The sequence below is a fragment of the Delphinapterus leucas genome, chromosome 1 (genome assembly GCF_059928025.1).
Source record: "Delphinapterus leucas isolate spDelLeu-1000000601 "Yukka" chromosome 1, BTC_Dleu_Yukka2, whole genome shotgun sequence".
NCBI lineage: Eukaryota > Metazoa > Chordata > Mammalia > Artiodactyla > Monodontidae > Delphinapterus > Delphinapterus leucas.
In genome coordinates this window covers 75,509,818-75,529,030 of record NC_143129.1, presented here as the reverse complement: position 1 = coordinate 75,529,030, position 19,213 = coordinate 75,509,818, and the positions used below count along the sequence as shown (strand labels likewise).

Sequence of the window (19,213 nt, the reverse complement as noted above, 5' to 3'; positions counted from 1 at the left end):
CCGAGGCTAGGACTCTTTCTAACACCCTCTCCCTTCCCCCATCCCTCTCCCTTCCCCGGTACTCCTTTCCCTCCCTCCCCCACTCTCTCCTTTCCCTCACCCTTCTTTCCCTTTGATTCTGCTACTCTCTTCCTCGTCCCCTTTCTTCTCGTGGACCCTAAGACCACGTCCCACTTACCTTTTTAGTCTCACACCCCTGCCACCCCGTACCCTCCCCACCTCCCCTACCCATCCTCCTCGGTCCCATCGACCCCTTCTCGTCCTGTCCTCTCCCACTCCCCTCCCCCGCTGCCTCTGGAGCTGGCGCGCTGGGACAATTGGCGAAGTTCTGCCCGACTCCAGGCCCGGGACAAGGAGCAGTTCCGGACTCTGCTCAGCAGCCGATGACGTTACTGAATTTTGCGCGTGTGATTGGCTACTGGCTTTGCAATGGGAGATCCTGTAAAGATTCTCAGGGCCGGTTTCTTTGTCCCTCCGTCTCTCAGGTTGAGTTGGGGAAAATAGGCCATGGAAACTATACAGTGCTTCACAAAAGGGTTTAGGGGCTATCTACTAGGAAGAGAGCCGGTGACTCAAGTCTTGGGCGTGTGTTGTGCCAGATGAGGGAGCAGAGTCAGTGATATAAAATGGTGAGTGGGACTGAAAGTGGAGGAGGAAAGCTTGACAGCCGTAGCACCGGATAGAAGGTAACAATCTAGGAAGGCGTGGGGTAACTTTCAACCCCAGCTGTGGTCTCTGTTTTCAGTGCTAAGGGTGTCACCTTGAAACAGAGCTTTGGATTTGGAATCAGGCATTTAATTTCCAGTCTTTTTTCTTCTGTTTGTAGGACCTTGGGCAAGTCACTTCATTGTTTCCTCTCTTCAAGATAGAAGTGATAATACCAACGTACTTATTTAACTGGTTTATTAAAAGGATTAAATGGAAACGTACTTTTTAATTATTAAACCTGTCATTATTTTAGTAGATAATTTGGTGTAGCAGAGAGAATCCCGGATCAGGAATGAAAAGTCTTTGGTTATCTTTACTGTTTCTGTATGACCTTCGCCAAGTCACTTTTAACCCTAGTGGGCATCAGTGTCCTCACCTGTGAACTGGGAGAACTGGACCAGATGACCTCTAAGATCTCTGTTGGCTCTAACATTATGTGATTGACTGCCAAAGTTTAGCATCCTCCTTTAATTCACCCCTTCGGAGGAAGACTTCACTTCCTTTTTCAGGACTTGAGTTAATCTCCCCCTTTTGTGAGAAAGCCACCTTCTCTTAGGTACCCTGGCGAACCTGCTTTTCACAGGGGCCAGCCCTCTCCCCCATCCTCAACAATGAAAGTACAGATCCCAGACGGTAGCAGCTTACATGTAGGGCTCATCCTTCATGGAGACTCTCTCCCCAGGCTACTGGCAAGAGCAGAATTTGGAGCTGGGGACTCTGGCTCCACTCGAAGAGGCCATGAGCTCCACAGTCTGGAGCAGCCCTGACATGCTGGCCAGTCAAGGTGAGAATCCAGGCCCCCTCATCTCAACGTCCCACAGTTCCCTCCGCCATCCTCACATCCTGCCCCACTCATGTTGCTTCCACCCTGTGTTCTCAACTCCACTCATTACCACACAACTCTTCCCCATCTCCATTTGACATTTTAGGACTTAGTTCTACACCACCGACTCCTTTGGCACCTACTCCTCCTTCCCTCACTAAGGTACAGGGACCTCTGTATCCCTTACACCTTTTTCCAAAAATAAAATGATTCCAGGAGGAGTGTATTACTCAGAATAAAGAGGTTCTGGAAAGACGCAATCAAGATAGAATTCTTCAAAAGGAACCAGGGACAATGGGATTACCAGTCAAAAATCGGCATATGGCTAGCAGTAAATGATAGGTTTCCCAAACCTTTCGTTGAGATATTTAAGGAAGATATCACTTCCACCTTTATTCAGCCGGCTCAGTCTCTGGCTTGCTAACACTGAAGTCGTAGTTTTGATTCTCCAGTTAGATGATTATCTGAGGCGCATTCCAGTGAAAAGAGCACTGCCTTGAGAGTCAGGATTCTAGTCCTAACTAGAATCACTGATGGGTAGAATGATCTTTAGCAATCACTTCGCCTCCATTGCCTCATTGTGTACATCTGTAAAATGAGGGAATTGGATTCCATGATCCCTAAGATCCCTGTCAGTTCTAATTTTTATGATTCTAAACACTAAAACTAGCAGCAAGGCTTTGGGCTCCAATTTGGAGACAGCCACTCAGAAGCATTGGTGTTTGGTGTCAGCTCTGGCAGGTGCCACCTTCACTCTTCAGGGCCCCTTCTCTGCTAGCAATGCTCATTGAATATTCCTTGGAAATGGAGCTCTGGTGACCAGGAAAGACAGGAATAGGCAGATAGGGCAGGGGTAAGGTTGGTGCCATAGGGAGCATGGGGATTGTTTTAAATTGCTCAATCGGGGAGTGTCGGAAGTACGTTTCTTGGTTTCTGATTCAGAGGCGACAACGCTGGTTAAGTAATTTAGTACCATAGAAGAAATTGTGTGGATGTTTCAGGAATCAGAGCTAGAACGCGTTATTTTAGCTCTGCAGAGGTCTGTGCCATCGGGTCACAGGAAGTCAGACCTGAAGATGAGGGAATCAATATTAGGAATCAGAATCCATGCTTTGGTGAACATGGGACAACACTGCGTGGAGGAAGCAAGTGTCACACAGACTGAGGGGCTCACGGCTAGGCCTGATTAGAAGGCACATTTGGGATTCAAATGAGTCATCCTCACGCTATCTTACTAGTCCTTCTTTTATTTAACTTGACTAAGTAGAGAGGGATTAGAAACCATATTTCTATCACATCGAAGGGAAAACCATAACCCATTATTCTTTAAAATAGCGTCAGGATAGTGATTTGGGCTGTGTGTTGACTTGGGAGGCGGGTAGTACTGATACTGAAAGGAATATGTTAAGGGAGCTGATGACTGAAGGGAAGTTATTGTTGGAGGAATTGAAAAGCCTGTGTCAAAACGCTTTAGGTTTTTTTAAAAGTCTTTTTTGTTTATTTTGCAGTTTTATCAGCTACCTCTTGTGTAAATGAATGTGCAACCCACATTCTTGGGGGTTGGCCTTTTCTTCGCTTTTAGTTTGGGCATTATCACAACCACTTCTGTTCTTGCCCTTATATGCAGGTGGTGGCAGGAAGGTAAAACAGAATGACAGACTCGTATGTGTGTTTTCAAAGGTGAATGGTAGAACTCTATCAGAAAAGATACATGGGGAGTGGTATGTGTAGATTTGGGGTGCCTTTATCCCTCTAAATGTTTGTGGCCCTGTCAGTTCATTCAGCAAATAGTCAACAAGTGACTGTTTTTCTGTGCATTCAAAGCAAGAGGAAGTAAGGTCTGTCTTCCCCCGCCTCACCCCACCTCTATTCCTTCCCCCATGATGCGTTAAGAGAATACAGAGACATGGGCCCTGGACGGTCTGAATTAGATGAGGTGGACTGTGGCCCAGAAATGGGTGGAGGGGCTAGTGCTGCCTTAGGAAACTAACCCAATTCTACTCCTGCAGACAGTCAGCCCTGGACATCTGATGAGACAGTGGTGGCTGGTGGCACCGTGGTGCTCAAGTGCCAAGTCAAAGATCATGAGGATTCATCCCTGCAATGGTCTAACCCTGCCCAGCAGACTCTCTACTTTGGGGAGAAGAGAGGTAGTGTCCCACGAGTTATCTGCCTCCATGGGAAACGTGGGCTGGGGAAGGGGGCTGCAGAGCTGAGAGGAAATGTCCCTGTAGTCCAGAGGCTGAGAAACGTGAAGGAATGCTATTTGGGGAAGCAACAGGCCATGGGCTCCTCAGCTGGTTCCAGGGAAACTTCAGAATTACGGCTCTGACCTAGGCCATGCATGGTCTTATAGGGTCCTGGAGTGACTCACCCACCTACTTTTCTGAGTATCTCTGAGGCTACTGAGCCCAGTGGCCCAGGAAAGTAACTGAATAAACTAAAGACTACTCAAACTCAGGAGCAGTTTTTTTGTTTTTTTTTTTTCCCCTGCCCCAAAACCACACTAGACCCTTTCTTGAAAAAAAGGCTGGCCTGGGATTGGAGGATAAAGATGAAAGTCACCAGTTAAAGCCTTGCTTCCAATTCTCCCAATTTCCCCCAGCGCTTCGAGATAATCGGATTCAGCTGGTTAGATCGACGCCCCATGAGCTCAGCATCAGCATTAGCAACGTGGCCCTGGCCGACGAGGGTGAATACACTTGCTCCATCTTCACCATGCCCGTGAGAACTGCCAAGTCCCTCGTCACTGTGCTCGGTGAGGCTCCCAAACCCCAGTGTCTCCACAGCGTGATTCCTTGCAAACAAATCTCCCTGCGTGGGCGCCTGAAGCAGCCTAGAGCCAAGCAAGTCTCCAAGCATTTGGGGAAAGTTCAGCGTGTGTTTCCGTGGCAATGGAATGAAATGCAAAGAGTGCTGGGGTCTAATCTTTTCTCCTTTACTTACTGTTTGCTCTGGGACGAATCTCTGACTCTCCTTGAGCCTGACTTTCCTAACCTGTAACAAAAGGATGATGGTGTCTGTTCCACTTACCTCCCAAGATTGTGTAAGGGAAACATTAGAAGTATGTGCAGTGTATGATTATAATTTCCAAGATGAGTACCCCAGTGGTTTGCATGCTCTCATCGTGATCCTACATTTTAATTTCCTTCTTTGCTCCCCTGAGCCTCACATATATCTGTGGCCACCCAGCTGTGCTTTTGGGTCGTTGGGTCATGTATCATCTCAGGTATGGTAAATCTCCCACCACCATATCTCCTCCCCCTGGGGTGGTCTTTCTCTTATCAAAGAGAAAGATAATTTCTCTAGCCTTCTACCCAGCATAAACCAAACTAGAACTCAGATATCCTAACCCTCAGAGAGTCTACCTCGGCAGGGAGAGATGAGGTGTGACCTCAGCGTGCTTCTCTTTCCTATCCTGGCCATCCCCTATCCATGGCAGGAATCCCACAGAAGCCCATAATCACTGGCTACAAGTCATCGTTACGGGAAAAGGATACAACTACCCTAAACTGTCAGTCTTCTGGGAGCAAACCTGCAGCCCAGCTCACCTGGAGGAAGGGTGACCAAGAGCTTCATGGTAAGTTCTTCCTGCTTTGGGGGTGACAGGAGGAAGTGGTGCTGGGACAGTGGGGAGAAGAGAGGGAGTGAGGGGCACATGTCTATGCCTGTGTATGTGCACATAAGGCATGGTGTAGAAGAAGAAAGGGGAATGACAGATATCCTGTGTACAGTCGTGTGTGTGTGTGTGTGTGTGTGTGTGTGCGCACGCGTTGGGGACTCCATCCTCCTTGTGTGTACATATCCATTTCACAACTTCCTAAGTCTGCCTAAGTTGAGACGCACCATCTGTATGTCTACAGTGGGGCCCACACAATCTCTGCATGTTAGGGCTCACTCTGTGTCTATGTGTGTGTGAGTGTGTGTCTGTTTCTGCTCTCTAGGGGAACCAACCCGAATACAGGAAGATCCCAATGGCAAAACCTTCACCGTGAGCAGCTCAGTCACCTTCCAGGTCACCCGGGAGGACGATGGGGCAGACATTGTATGCTCTGTGAACCACGAATCTCTCAAGGGAGCTGACAGATCCACCGCTCAACGCATTGAAGTTTTATGTATGTCATGGGCTTGTGAGTGAAGAGGATCTGGTATGAGATGGGGAGTGGGGAAAAGAAACGTGCGGGTTACTGTATATGAAGCACCAGGCACAGATAAGTAAATAGGTTAAAAAAAATAAGACAAGAATTGCCGGGGTTAGGCCAAGGGTCAGCAAACTTTTTCTATGAATGGCCCAATAGTCAACATTTTAGGTTTTGAGGGCCATGTGGTCTCTGTCTCAACTACTTAACTCTGCTGTTGCTGCAGGAATGTAGCCATAGATCATATGTAAACAAACGAACGTAGCTGTGTTCCAATAAGACTTTATTTACAGAAACATGTAGCTGGCAGGACTTGGCCCGATAGGTAAATTTACCATCTCCTGGGCTAGGCCAGTGTTATGCATCTAGATTGTAAATTGTAGCAGTAACTGTAGCAAATCGAGAATTAGAAGACAGATTCTAGTCTGCCCTCCACCGCTTACTAGCTGAGTGATGTTAAGGAAATTACCCCACTGAGCTTGATTCTTTATTTGCTAAATGAGAAGATGGACATGGAATCACAAAGGCTTCTTCTTGGTCTAACATACTATGAATTCAAGAAAAGAGGTGGCAGGAAAACATGCTCTCTCTGGCATCATTATTCCCAGATTTCTCCCTACAGTACCCCCACTAGTCTGCCCCAGGTTTATGATTTTTCTTGGGATTCTGACCTGAAATGGCCACTGTCAAAATCACTACTCCCAACCTTTCCAAGGATCCTCATCCCTCTATGGAATCTGCCTTGAATATGAGTGGGAAACGATCCACTCACCTGAGGAAATTTACAAGTTTTCAAAAAGAACTTTTCTGAGTAGAAAAGTCAAGGGGAGGGCTTCCCTGGTGGCGCAGTGGTTGAGGGTCCGCCTGCCGATGCAGAGGACGCGGGTTCGTGCCCCGGTCCGGGAAGATACCACATGCCGTGGAGCGCCTGGGCCCGTGAGCCATGGCGACTGAGCCTGCGCGTCCGGAGCCTGTGCTCCGCAATGGGAGAGGCCACAACAGTGAGAGGCCCGCGTACCGCAAAAAAAAAAAAAAAAAAAAAAAAAAAAAAAAAAAAGTCAAGGGGAAAAAAATAAAGTAGAAAGGGAGAAGATAATGAGTTATAAAAGAATGTACTTCTTGTCCTAACTTATCTAAAGGCTGGGTGTTTTTCTAAAATAACTCAAACCTTTCATCTCTTCCTTATGGAAGATCCAGTTCTGACTTCAGTGTTCTTTAAATCAATTGCTAGACCCATTGCTGAAACTTGACCATGAGGTAGGTTTGGGTTGGTGTCACTGTCCGTTTAGCAGACTCTCAATCTGGAAACAGACAACCTGGATTCTAGCCGCAGAGCCACTGCTTACTAGCTATGTCACTTTCACCAAAGCACTCAATCTCGTAGCGGCCCCTTCTTACTTCAGTGAATTTTCATGAGGATAAATGAAACACTATATAATGAAAGAACTTTGTAAACTTCAAAGTTCTGTATTGCTAGAAGGTGTTTCTCTGATAACTAGTTCTGAATGTAAAGCCCCTGGCCTTGGTCTCCTTGTCCAGGGCCTGGTCCCTGGCCAGGGCTAAAGAAGGCCCTCCCCTGTCTGAGCCCCAAAGACTCCTCCGTTAGGCACTGGACCATCTGGCAGTTACTCTCCAGGGATCATTCTGGCTCAACTGTGATCAGCTGTCAGTCAACAAATGCTATACTACAGGTGCTGCACTAGAGGCTTCTCTGGCTGTGAGGCCTTGGAACACCCGTTCTCTCACCTGGCCTGATTCTCTTCGTCCCGTTTGATTGGACTGAAACACGTTCATTAACCGGATGTTAAGGTTGGCTCTTTCCTTAGGGGAAGCTCGGCCTCTTTATCTGTTGTTCTAAACCGGCATCTGGTTGTATTGTTCTATGCGGCCATCTGCACCCAGCCTCCTAAGCAACCCTTCGGCATCGGTGGCAGATGCCGTCCTTCCTTCCCAGAACCCATCTACATTGTGTCAGGGCCTTTTTGCAGCCAAAATATGACCTCCATCTCTTGCTGTTTCAAAGCTCTCACTTCATTTTTGGACCAGCTACTAAAAATGATGTTCTGCATTAAAGCATTGCTTCCCATTTAAGCTCTCTTGCAGAGAGGATGGAGAGGTTGTGAACTCAATCAGTGATCAAATTCAAGTTTATTTGTCCCGTCAGAAATATGTATTAAGTTCCATTTATGTGCTAGGCACAGATGATCCAGTGATCTCCCTTCTCAGCTCTCTGTTAAGACATCCCTTGGGTCCCCAGCAAGGACAGACCTTCCATAATCCTACCTCTGCAAGGTTGCCATATGACTCCCTCACACATCCAACAGCAATGGTGGTCTTTGTTCACAGCCTCTAGGGCTCCTAGGCCTTTAGGGGTGGCGGCTGAAATGCATAACTGGATGATTCTGAGATCGAGGTGACCCTGAGTTTCACGTTGACTCCATTTCTTTCTCCACAGACACACCAACAGCGAAGATTAGGCCAGACCCTCCGCACCCCCGCGAGGGCCAGAAGCTGTTGCTCCACTGCGAGGGGCGTGGCAATCCCGCGTAAGGAGATCCACTTCCTGGGTTGTAATGCACCTCTACAGACTAAGACTTTGCCTAAAGTCTTCCCATCTCCTTCGTACTGTCTGAGCCGCTCATTTTCCCTGACACTGTCTAACAACACCCATCCTCTGACTGCTTCTCCTGCAAAGCAGCAGAAGTGGGGAGGGGCCGCCCCCTGGCTGAGCCCCTGAGGTTCCTGTAAGGAACCAAGTCACAGTTAGATACAAGCTAGGCGATCTTCCTCGTCCCCAGGCTGAACCCCAAGGAGTCCCTCTCCGCCTGCCTCTGAGCAGCTCAGTGTCTCTGGCCCCTATAACTGCTCAAGCCTTCATCAAACTGTCCTTGACTTCCTTGCTCCCAGTTTTGTTTTGTTTTGTCCTTCTTTAGCTCCTTGCCCTACTCTTTTCTGAACCATTCGATTTCTCTGCCTCAACAGCCCCCAGCAGTACCTATGGGAGAAGGAGGGCAGTGTGCCGCCGCTAAAGATGACCCAGGAGAGCGCCCTGATCTTCCCCTTCCTCAACAAGAGTGACAGCGGCACCTATGGCTGCACAGCCACCAGCAACATGGGCAGCTACAAGGCTTACTACACTCTCAACGTGAACGGTGAGCCCTCCGCAGCTCTCCTCCAGCAAACCCCTTCTCTTCTCCTCTAACATCTGGTACCCCGGTCTTTCCATCTCCTGATAGCATCCCCAGACCATAGTTGGGAGTGGGCTAGTAGGGCAACAGCCCACCACCAGAGGGCCTGGGGACTTAGGCTCTAGGTCCATTCTAGAATGTGGAATAAGGAAAAACCAGTGGAATGGTGGACTTTCATCTGCCTTTGTTTAGCAGTGGTGACCCAGGCAACACCATCCTCCAGCCCCTGCACTCACCTGGCAACAAGAATAAGAATTCTGTGTGTAGAGGCCCCCGAGCTGCTCAAGTGTGAGTGTAGATGCGTCTCCCTTTGCAACAGGCTGTCCTCAGAGTTGCTTCTCCTGTGACTAGTACAGGATGCATGCTGCTGCTGTCATCTCCTTTTCTGCAGACCTTGGACACATTATACAGAATCGAGGTGGAAAATAGAGCTAAGTTCGTACTGTGCTGAGAGACAGTCAGAATCTTTTCTCAGATGCCATATTTTCTAGAGAGACTAGATGATGCTCCTTCTCTGAAGTTCTTCCCAAAGGTGTGACCACACAATCCAGCTTCAGGAGAAGTGATAGGCTAGGACAGAGGCCTCTTTATGCAGAGTTGGCAGGAGGTTTTTTGAAGACCCCAACAGCAGTGGGGTCCTGCCAGAAAGCCTTAATAAGCCTTTCCTCAGAACAGGGGAAATGCATTGTCAGGGGAACATCAGAGACTCCCTTATGTGAAATGCCCATTAAAGCAGTGTAGGGATAGCAGCCAGGCCTCCCAGGAATAAGAGATCGGAGATCTTGGGACCAAAGTGTCTAGATGGGGTGAATCCAACTCCAGGAGCAGACCTCAGCATGTGGGAGCTGCCTCAGCACAACAAACAAAGCTATTGTAGGGTGCCAGGAGCGAGGACAATGCACTGAGGTCCTGTGTCTGCCCCCAGATCTCTGACGATGATTGGCAGTGAGAGAAAATTCCTGTGCCCTTGTTGGTTTCTTGCTGATCCCCCGCCACCCTGTGCTAGAAAGCGCGGTCCTGTTTGACTGCATCTTCTGCCAGTGCTGACGCCTGGTGGTAGAATGAGTTACTGCATCTCCTTCCAGAAATCATCCTAAACCGAGCTGACGCCCAATTACCTGGAGTGAAATTAAACGGAGCTCTACCTGGAGACAGTGACATGTAATTGATGACCCCAGAGTTCATTTTGGTCGTGCAGACCTATGCTCTTCTAGGGAATTTACATTCCCATAGCCTCTGGGATAATTATCCAGGACTGATTTTTAATGTGGATTGTGTCTCACATTCTCCCGGGGGTGGGTGGAGAGGGGAGAGAAGAGGAAGAACAGTGGATAACCTCACTGTGCTCCCTCCAGATTACAACATCACACCCACCCCTCCTATCATAGAGCCCCGCGGACCCTCTTCTCCCTCCCAAGCAGAGCATAAAAACCAGAGCATAAGTTTGTTTTTTTTCCAAATAAGGCGGAGACAGGCAAGGAACTAAAAAGCTGGTCCAGTCAAGCCTGAGGAGACATAAGGTAGGAGAGACAAAATGTATGAGGAGTCAATGAGGCATCAAGGCTCAAGCTGAGTCTATAAAACAACAGTAGCTCTCCCAGGGGTGGGAGAGCCGCGACTAGAGCTCATGTAATTTGGGACACATCAGAACTGTGCCCTGGGCCCGTGCACTGTCTCCTGAGATCTGCGGAACCCTGACTAAGGCTGCGGCTCTCCTTCACATGCCTGGCCAAGCCTGTGCTTGGGAATCTATCCTCTATCGATGCTGCTATGGAGGACAGATTCTCTATATTCAGTGACCGAGACCTTGCCATCATGGGAGGAAGCAGTTCAGTCTTTGTCCTTCCCACAAACCTCTGGTTGGTGGGGAAGTGAAGATGGAGTCCCAGACCTCTCTGATGAGACCTGCTGGAGGATTGCGTCTTGCTGGAACTCTAAGCTCCCCTGCCAAGAAGGAACACTGTTCTTTATATAGGGAGTCACAGCCCATCGTCTTTTGTAAGGTGCTCTCAAAGTGCCTATTCCTGGCTCCATCAGTTTTTCACTTCTCCTTCCCTATCTGATATCAGGACAATGGGTGAATATGGTGAGAAGCCCCCCTAGAAAGGCCAGCTCAGAATATAAATCAGATGGGAGGGTAAGAGGGCATGGGGGATAGGGAAGAAATACTCTGCTAACCCAGAAATTGAAAGAAAGACACACAGACACACCACACACACAGACACACCACACACACACACACACACACACATACACACACACACACACACACACACAGAACAAGAGATGATTTAGACATTAAAGTGATGATCTTTGACCAAGGTCAAGCTTCAGGTTCACGAACTCAAAAGGTTAAGTGTGAGCAGATGTATCTATTTATTCATGATTACATTCTTTTAAAACAATTACTATGTTCCAGATAGTCTGTAAGAAACTAGGTACAAAAGAAGACATATCCCTTTTTGCTGGAAGATGCCACTCCATTCTCCTGATGTTAGTCCATGTTGTCAGCTGTGTAAGATGATCCATGGCCAGGTCAGAAATGCTGTGAGATAGAAGTTCTTCCCACATCTGACTGTGTGCATCCCACCTCCCTCCAGATCCCAGTCCGGTGCCCTCATCCTCCAGCACCTACCACGCCATCATTGGTGGGATCGTAGCTTTCATCGTCTTCCTGCTGCTCGTCCTGCTTATCTTCCTTGGCCACTACTTGATCCGGCACAAAGGTCAGAGGCATGAGGGAAGCATCAGGAGGGATTGGGAGTGGGTAGGGAGATCAGTGAAGGGCAGGCTGCAGGAAGGGCCTTTGGAGACTCAGTCGGCCCCTTGGAGAGTTTGAGGAAGAAAGAACACAGCCAACCCTGTGATAACTGAGCATCTCCAACCCCACAGTAGGGCCTGATCCCTTGGTGGCCATCCAAGTAAAATCAGTCAGCTGCTGCTCCCATGCTGCTCTGCCTCCGGGGTCTCCTGCCATAAGACAGAAAACTGCCGAAACTCTGCCTCTTCTTCCCATTCCTTCCTGCACTTTCCTCCTTTCTGTTCAGCCTCATGTTTTTTTGTCCTTTGGTCTCCCTGTGCCTTGTCCTCGCACCACCCCTTTACTTTTCTCTCCTCTCCTGTATCCCTGCCATCTCTCCCTCCCCTCTTCTCACATGCCTTCCTCTCAGACCTCCCCCTCTGTTATTCCTTCTAGCCAGCAGCTGGACTTACGTGGACTGGGCAAATGCTAGCCAGATCTCAGGTTCGTTGTCATGGAGCTGACCTAGCAGTTTCCCTATCACCACCTTACATGCACACACGCATATATACACACATATACACACACGTATACACATACACACACCATTTTTTTTTGGCCTGTATTATAGATCAGACTCTAATTAAAGGCAGGATTCATTAATTCTTGGAGGTGTGGTCAGGTGACAGATGGTGGCAGCAAGATGCAAATTAGGGCAGGTAGAGAGGAAGAATAAAGCTCTAGGCAGGAGAAAAATTACAGAAGCAAGGTGTGGGTGGGTGGTGGGAAAGTGGACAGAGGGGCTTCAGAGGTTTGGAAACTGCTCCTAAAAGAAGGAGCCTCTCTCTCTCTCCCCAGGAACCTACCTGACACACGAGGCGAAAGGCTCTGACGACGCCCCAGATGCGGACACAGCCATCATCAACGCAGAAGGCGGGCAGTCAGGCGGGGACGACAAGAAGGAATATTTCATCTAGGGGCAGCCCCCCAGGGACCCCGTGGGGACTGCTGGGGTCATCACCAACCTGGACTTGTACAGAGCGACCCCAGGGCCGCCCCTCCCGCTTGCTCCCCAGCCCCCCCCACCCCCCTGTACAGAATGTCTGCTTTGGGTGCGGTTTTGTACTCGGTTTGGAATGGGGAGGGAGGAGGGCGGGGGGAGGGAGGGTTGCCCTCAGCCCTTTCCGTGGCTTCTCTGCGTTTGGGTTATTATTATTTTTGTAACAATCCCAAATCAAATCCGTCTCCAGGCTGGAGGGGCAGGGGTCCTGGGGTGAGGAAAGCCAACAACAAAAAAACAAAAACAAAATAAAAAAAAACCCAGAGTGTTAGGAGGAGAATGAGGAAAGGGTAAGGGCAGGAAAGAAGCGGGGTCAGTTTGGTGGGGGGCTCTCACCAGCCCTCCATCTTCTGCAGCAGGGGCTCTTCCCGGACTTCTCCAGGGACGGGGAGGTTGTGACCAGGAGCTGGAGGTGGCTTTTCCTCTGTTAGTCGCACACCTTGAGCTCTGGACACAGGAGCAGGTACCATCTGACACCCCTTCTCCACCCCAACAGGAAAGGAGTGAATGGCGGTCCCCGAGGGGATGTGACCTGCAGGTGGCATGCAGCCACGCGTGCGGGGGGGGGCCCAGGGCTTCCCCAAGGGGGAGGACACAGATCCTTGCAGGAGGGGCAGATTTGGAGAGGAAGGATGGCAGAGATGGCTCCCCACGATGAACGAAGCCAGGCCCTTTTCCCAGGAACCGCCCTTGGGGGGGGGAATAGCAGAGCAAGGCTGCCCCTCCTTGCTCCAGCAGCTGTGGGAGAGGCACTGCTCTGGGCCCTAAACAGCATCCGCTTCCCCGCCGAGGGGCCCTTCACTGTCACCCGAGCCCCTGGCCTGTTGCACGGCAACCACTCATCTTATGGCATTGCTCAGCAACTTCTCCCCGTCTTGTGCTGCCCTGTGGCCCTTCCTGTTCCCGAAGCTGTCCCTAGTCCTCCCTCCCTCCCTCAGCAGCCAGGCAGACATAACAACAAAAATACTAAAAGGAGCTTCACTGCACTGAGCTGTTTCCTGCCCAAACGAAGGGAATAATGTGAGTGCGTGTCTGTGTGTGTGTCTGTGCACATATGTGTGTGAGTGAGAGGCAGAGGGGCTCTTGGGCATGTGGGCGGGCTGTGGGAGGACGGCTCCTGTAAAGGAGGGCTTTGGGAGCTGACGGTCCCTAGGCAGGCTGTGTACCTCACCTGGGATGTTGCTCCATCCTGGTGTTTTCCATGCCATCCCCGGCGCCCATCTGTTATGGAGAAAACAGTCCCAGCGTGTGTTTTTGCTCAGTCGTCCACCTCATCTTTCCCTAAAACACAGGGCATTCAACCCCCGCCTCCATTTCCCCTCTCACAGCCAAGGAGTCAGTGCCACAGCCTTTGCTATGCATCCCCCAGGCCTCTCCCTGGCGCTGACTCTGGAATGACCACTGTCACTTCTTGTTCCCATAGTCTGTACCCGGCGCGTTGAGGGCTGGGAGTGATGCTGCCTGTCTCCTTCCCACCTCCACCCCTGCTTTTGATTTTCTGTCTTCCTTGTGGCCGAGCCGGTTGCCGTGGAGACGAGACTGCTCGCCCTCCCCGCCAGCCGGCCGCCCTGCCTCAGACCCAGGGTGCCCCTGGGCACTGCTCTGCCCCTCCTCCAGCATGTCCTCCTGCCCTGACAACCCAGGGGCGTGCAAAGTGGGGGCAGCTGCAGCCAGTAGATCTGCCACCCCTTTCCGTTCAGGTAATACCGTTGTGAATCTTCCAGCCGCTGGTTAGAGCCCGGGGTCCCCTCCTCTTACAGCAGCAAGGCAGCCTAGGGCCCCAGGCCTGTGGGCTCCCAGCCTCCCAGCACCCGCTTTTGGGAAAATGACTTTTCCTCTTCGAGCTGAACCACTCTGTCCATATTACACAGAAGCCATATTTGTACGGGGGGGAGGGGGAGGGGCCGTTGTGCTGTGTGTGTGTCTGTCGGTGGGGGGGGCGGGGCAGGGAGCAGGGAGGGCATCGTGTATCTTTATAATCTTTCTAACTCTCCTGTGCTAATCTCAGAGGGGCCACCCTCAATATATCTGGATTACCCGTGTCCTTCGGTTGCCTCCTTCTTGCCGCCCTTGCTCCTGTTGGGATGCGTGTGTGTAAGGGCTGTTCTGCTGGTCCCCCCGCACGTGGCGCCTCCAGGGTTGGTGTGTGCCTTGCCGTGCTGCTCGCCCCAGGGCATCTTGTATGGAATGGATATAATTCTCCAAGGGAGAGAAGTGTGTTCATCCCCTTTGGCCAGGTCCTTTCATTCCACAGCAACTGACTGCTCCCCATGTCCTGTGCCAGGCTGTGCTGGAGAAGAAGACCCCCCCAACACCATTCCGGGACCACTTCAGCAGACCCTCCAAACTCCCTTTCTAGCCCACCTCATGTTGAACCTGAAACTGAAGCTAGAGTCCTGGGAGAAAGGGGACCGTCTTAGCAAGATGGCCATCCCTCTGCACCTTTGCTTCCACCTCCAGGCGGCGCTGTGTGAGTGGGAAAGACCACTGGTCAGAACGGACTACCACATGGCGTGCTTTCTTGGACAAATGAAACAGTGTCGCCTAACCAACCCTGTTTATCTCATCGTTCCAGCTCGGACACTCCATGACTCACCCCTCCCAATGTCCAGGCTAAGTGTCCCCAAGTGAGGAAATAAAATGCATGGTGGGGTGGAGGGAACAAAAGAGCAGAGATCACGTGAAAGCAGTGGGATGGTGGGGAGAGGGGGTACCAAGGAGCAGAGGTGTCGGTTTAGGGGCATCCTCCTGCAGGGTACACGCCTTTTCTCCCCATGCCAACTGGAGAGAAATAGCTCTCCCCCACCACAAGAAACGTTACATCTTGCTAAGATGCCAGGCCAGTGTAGCATTTCCAGAGCTTTTATGTCCCCCAACAGAAATATGAATAGAGATTACCCCATAGGCAACAGTCCCATTTTAAAATATGCCGTCCCATTGTCCCCCAGAGCCTGCTTTAACTTGTCACGTCATGTGTTCTGCTTGGTATGGAAGATGCATTCGCTGTGCCCATAGGTGGCTGGGCAAGTGCCCAATTGCTCCCTGAAGTAGCTTCATTATGCAACCTTGACAGCTGCCCCCAAGCCCTCCCTCCTCTCACACTGAAACACCCAGACCTGGAGATAGCAGTACACACACCAAGACACCTGCCTAAAACCTAGCACTAAGATATGATATACAGGATACACAGCCACACACACACAGACAAGAACAGATAAGTAAGTACATTCCTACACCCAGACTGATACACAAAGAGCCCCTGCTCGCACACATGTGGCTCAGGCTGCCAGCATCACATGGATCCAGCCACAAACACCACTAACACCCCCTCCCACAAACACGTCCCTTTTGAACTATCTTTCCTTGGATCAAGTTCAAGGGGACAGAGAAGAAGTGAGAGCCATCAGCTGCCCTTTCCCTCCAACTTCCCAGCACATCTCTTATCTCTGTCTCACACTTCACCTCTGGCCCCCTCTTCCTTCCTTGTGCTTGAAGAATCCCTTTATGCTGGGAACCCCCTGGCTTCTCCACCTTCAGAAAGTCTCCCTTTCCATCTTCGGGAAAATACCCACCTTCTGGTCCCCACCTTTTTCCTTTCCTGAGCGCAGGTCCCCACCAGCGGAATCCACCCTCAAAACAGGAAGCCCTGGGCCAGGGCCCCAAGTGGTCCTGAGGTTCAGGAAGGCAGTGGGCGTGGGGTAAAGACTTCCTGAATGCATCCCCATCCTGCACTGCCCGCCCCATAGCCCTGCCCAGAGCCAATGGCCTTCATTAGTCCCTGGCACTTATCTGGGAACCACAGCCACTGACAGAACTATCCCAGCCCATCTCTCTGCCTGCCCTGAGCCCAGCAGTGTCATGGGGAACTGTCTGCACCCGGTGAGTGTGGGTCTGAGCCCACAGCCCCTCCCTCTCTGGCCCCCCACCACTCCTTCTGTCTGCCCCTTGGGTCTGTATACCTCTATCCTTCTCTCATCTCTTGTCCCTTCCCTTGTTTTCCTTCTCCCCTTTTTACCTCAGTGTCCTAGGTCCTCCTCATTCATCTTTGTCAGTTCCATCCAGACCTCCCCCCTCCCCGCTCTCCCAGTCCTGTCCACTCCCCTTCCCTTGCTTTTCTTTTCTTTTTTTTAAAAAAAATTTTTTTTTGACACAGACCATCTTTTAAAGTCTTTATTGAATTTGTTACAATATTGCTTCTGTTTTATGTTTTGGTATTTTGGCCGCGAGGCATGTGGGATTTTAGCTCCCCGACCAGGGATCGAACCCTCACCCCCTGCACTGGACCACCAGGGGAGGCCCTTCCCTTGCTTTTCTACGACTCTTTGCTCCTCCTGAGTCGCCCTGCCTTGTCCTCTCCCACCATCCCCACTCCATCCAGCTCTTCCAGCCCCCACTTCCCCACTGTCTTTCTCTCCCCACCTCTTGCCCTCGGTTCCCAGGATACCCTCCAGTGAGGTAACTAGATGTTCTGATTGCCCCTTCTGAGAATGTCCTCCAGGTGGCTGATGACAACTCTACTAAACTGGCCATTGAAGACAAGATTTGGAGTGAATTTCTTGAGACGTACGATGCAGACTATAACTTCACCGATGTGGAAGCAGCTGCGCCCTGCCACTCCTGTATCCTGCTCGACGACTCCTCACTGCCCTTCTTCATCCTCGCCAGTGTCCTGGGCATCCTGATTAGTGGAGCTGTCCTCTACGCATTTCTCAGACCTCTGTTCCCCCGTCAGGTCTACCAGAACTGGTCTATCCTGGTGCAGTTGGCTGTGGGAAGTGCTCTCTTTAGCATTATGGTGCCCATCCTGGCACGGGGGCTAAGTGGGGCCCTCATCACCTCCCTCTGCCACCTAGCTCACTTGGTCTCGTATGGCTCAGCCTTTGCCCAAGCTCTGCTGATAGGGTGCCATGCCTGCCTGGGCCCCAAACTGGGTATAGGTCACGTCCCAGGTCTCAGGCTGGGGATCAGTGTGGGACTTTGGGGAGTGGCTGCCCTATTGTCACTGCCAATCACGCTGGGCAGTGACACTTCCCATGGACTCTGCACAGTGACCTTCAGCGGGGAATGGGAAATTTTGCGGTACATACATGCTGCAGCCTGTTTTGCCATCTTCATCTTGTTGCCACTGGGTTTGTTGGGAGCCAAGGGGCTGAAGAAGGCATTGGGCAGGGGGCCATGTCCCTGGGTTAATATCCTATATGTCTGGTTCATTTTCTGGTGGCCTCAGGGCATGGTTCTGGGATTGGACTCCCTGGTGAGGTCCAGGGCCATGGTGGTGTCAACATGTCTGGCCCAGCAGACCCTGGACATGCTGCTGGACCTGGCAGAAGCCCTGGCAATATTGCACTGTGTGGCTACACCCCTGCTCCTCGCCCAGTTCTGCTACCAGGCCATTCAAACTTCTCTGCCCTCCCTGCCCCTCTCGGCAACACAATCTTCCCACCTGGACATCCTTGGATGCAAATCCTAGCTCTCTTCCCACCTGTCAACTTGAATTAAAGTGTACGCTGTTTTTATGAAGCTGGTGGTTTCTTGTTTTGTCTGGGGATGTAGAAGAGAGGGAGGAGAATGGAGAGAGAGCGAGAGAGAGAGAGAGAGAGAGAGAGAGATTTCACAGCAGACTTCCCTGGCAGTGTCTGCTTCTCTGACTGGCCTGGGGAGAAAATGAATGATGTGCAAACATCCTCGGGGCACACAGATGTTCTCTTGAAGTGTGGGGTTACTGCCATCTCAAGGGGGAAGAGCAGGGGGATCAGAATATGAGGAGAGCAGCTAAACCTAAACTAGAAGAGATGGCTTAGCTAGTAAAGAAAGAAGAGAAGCTGTTGCAGAAAGCAAATGAAATCGGAGTAGAAGCCAGAGAGAGAAAAACAGAGAAGACTGAAGATGAGGCCAGAGCATGACTCCTCCTCCCGGCTCAGCCTGTCCAGCCTTCCTCCCTGTCTTCTGTCTCCCTGTTGGCTTTGCTTAGAGATCAGGGTGGTGGTAGGCAAGGTGGAGAGAAGCATCCTGAGGGACCTTACTTAGTCCAGGGAACAAATCAAGATAATTCTAAAGCCACTTCCCAGGAGTCATCTCTCCGAGGTTTATTCCTCAGCATAATCCTAATCCCTGTGTGTGTGTGTGCATGTGTGCATCTGTCTGTCCTCAATCTGTTAGAACCCATATCCACGTTAGATGAATGCATGTAATAACAGATGTCTACGTGTATACTTGCCTCTCCATCAGTGTCTGATTTGCATTTGTGTATGCTCCGATCTCTCTCAGGCCTCTCCCTTCACCTCATTCTGTTCTCCTTCCTTGTTCTCAGGATATGGAATCAGGATTTGTAATTCACTCCTTACCAAATGAGTTTTCCTTACTCCGGTTTCTGTATCTAGTCTTCTCCGTGAAGGATGTGTAGAGGGAACTAAACAAACCAAGGAGTTGTGAAGCCTGAGATACTTAATGGGGAAGGGCCTGATCTGGCTGGGTCATCTTCTTGGATGCCAAGAATTTGGATCCCAAATTTCCCTTTCAAACACCTTTCAGCTCTCAAAATAAACCTTTTTTTGT

At 50.6% G+C, this 19,213-nt stretch overlaps 2 protein-coding genes across 5 annotated transcripts in view; both read left to right on the top strand.

Annotated features, from left to right (window-relative positions):
* The window catches only part of CADM3 (cell adhesion molecule 3), a 32,918-nt gene extending 16,435 nt beyond the window's left edge, over positions 1 to 16,483 (top strand). Inside the window, exons 2-10 of one of the 4 annotated variants that reach the window (XM_022559436.2) lie at positions 1,391 to 1,492; positions 3,541 to 3,681; positions 4,137 to 4,289; positions 4,974 to 5,111; positions 5,476 to 5,646; positions 8,126 to 8,216; positions 8,653 to 8,822; positions 11,459 to 11,584; positions 12,457 to 16,483. In XM_022559436.2, the coding sequence (XP_022415144.1) occupies positions 1,391 to 1,492; positions 3,541 to 3,681; positions 4,137 to 4,289; positions 4,974 to 5,111; positions 5,476 to 5,646; positions 8,126 to 8,216; positions 8,653 to 8,822; positions 11,459 to 11,584; positions 12,457 to 12,575 (1,211 nt within the window). In that variant the 3' untranslated portion in view covers positions 12,576 to 16,483. Of the gene's footprint in view, positions 1 to 1,352; positions 1,493 to 3,540; positions 3,682 to 4,136; positions 4,290 to 4,973; positions 5,112 to 5,475; positions 5,647 to 8,125; positions 8,217 to 8,652; positions 8,823 to 10,322; positions 10,608 to 11,458; positions 11,585 to 12,456 lie in introns of those variants that run through there. The other 3 variants (XM_022559437.3, XM_089913131.1, XM_089913125.1) reach the window with 3 other exon arrangements.
* ACKR1 (atypical chemokine receptor 1 (Duffy blood group)) lies at positions 16,440 to 18,989 on the top strand. The gene is made up of 2 exons (XM_022559433.3): positions 16,440 to 16,537; positions 17,145 to 18,989. Exons 1-2 carry the CDS (start codon positions 16,517 to 16,519, stop codon positions 18,126 to 18,128), a joined length of 1,005 nt encoding a protein of 334 aa, XP_022415141.2. The 5' UTR covers positions 16,440 to 16,516; the 3' UTR covers positions 18,129 to 18,989.
* The last annotated feature ends 224 nt before the right edge of the window (positions 18,990 to 19,213 follow it).

Bases quoted from the DNA above. Each gene is read 5' to 3' on its own strand.
- ACKR1 (XM_022559433.3), top strand. From the start codon at position 16,517: ATGGGGAACTGTCTGCACCCG. The intron at 16,538-17,144 runs GTGAGTGTGGGT...GCCCCTTCTGAG, and splicing joins TGGGGAACTGTCTGCACCCG to AATGTCCTCCAGGTGGCTGA.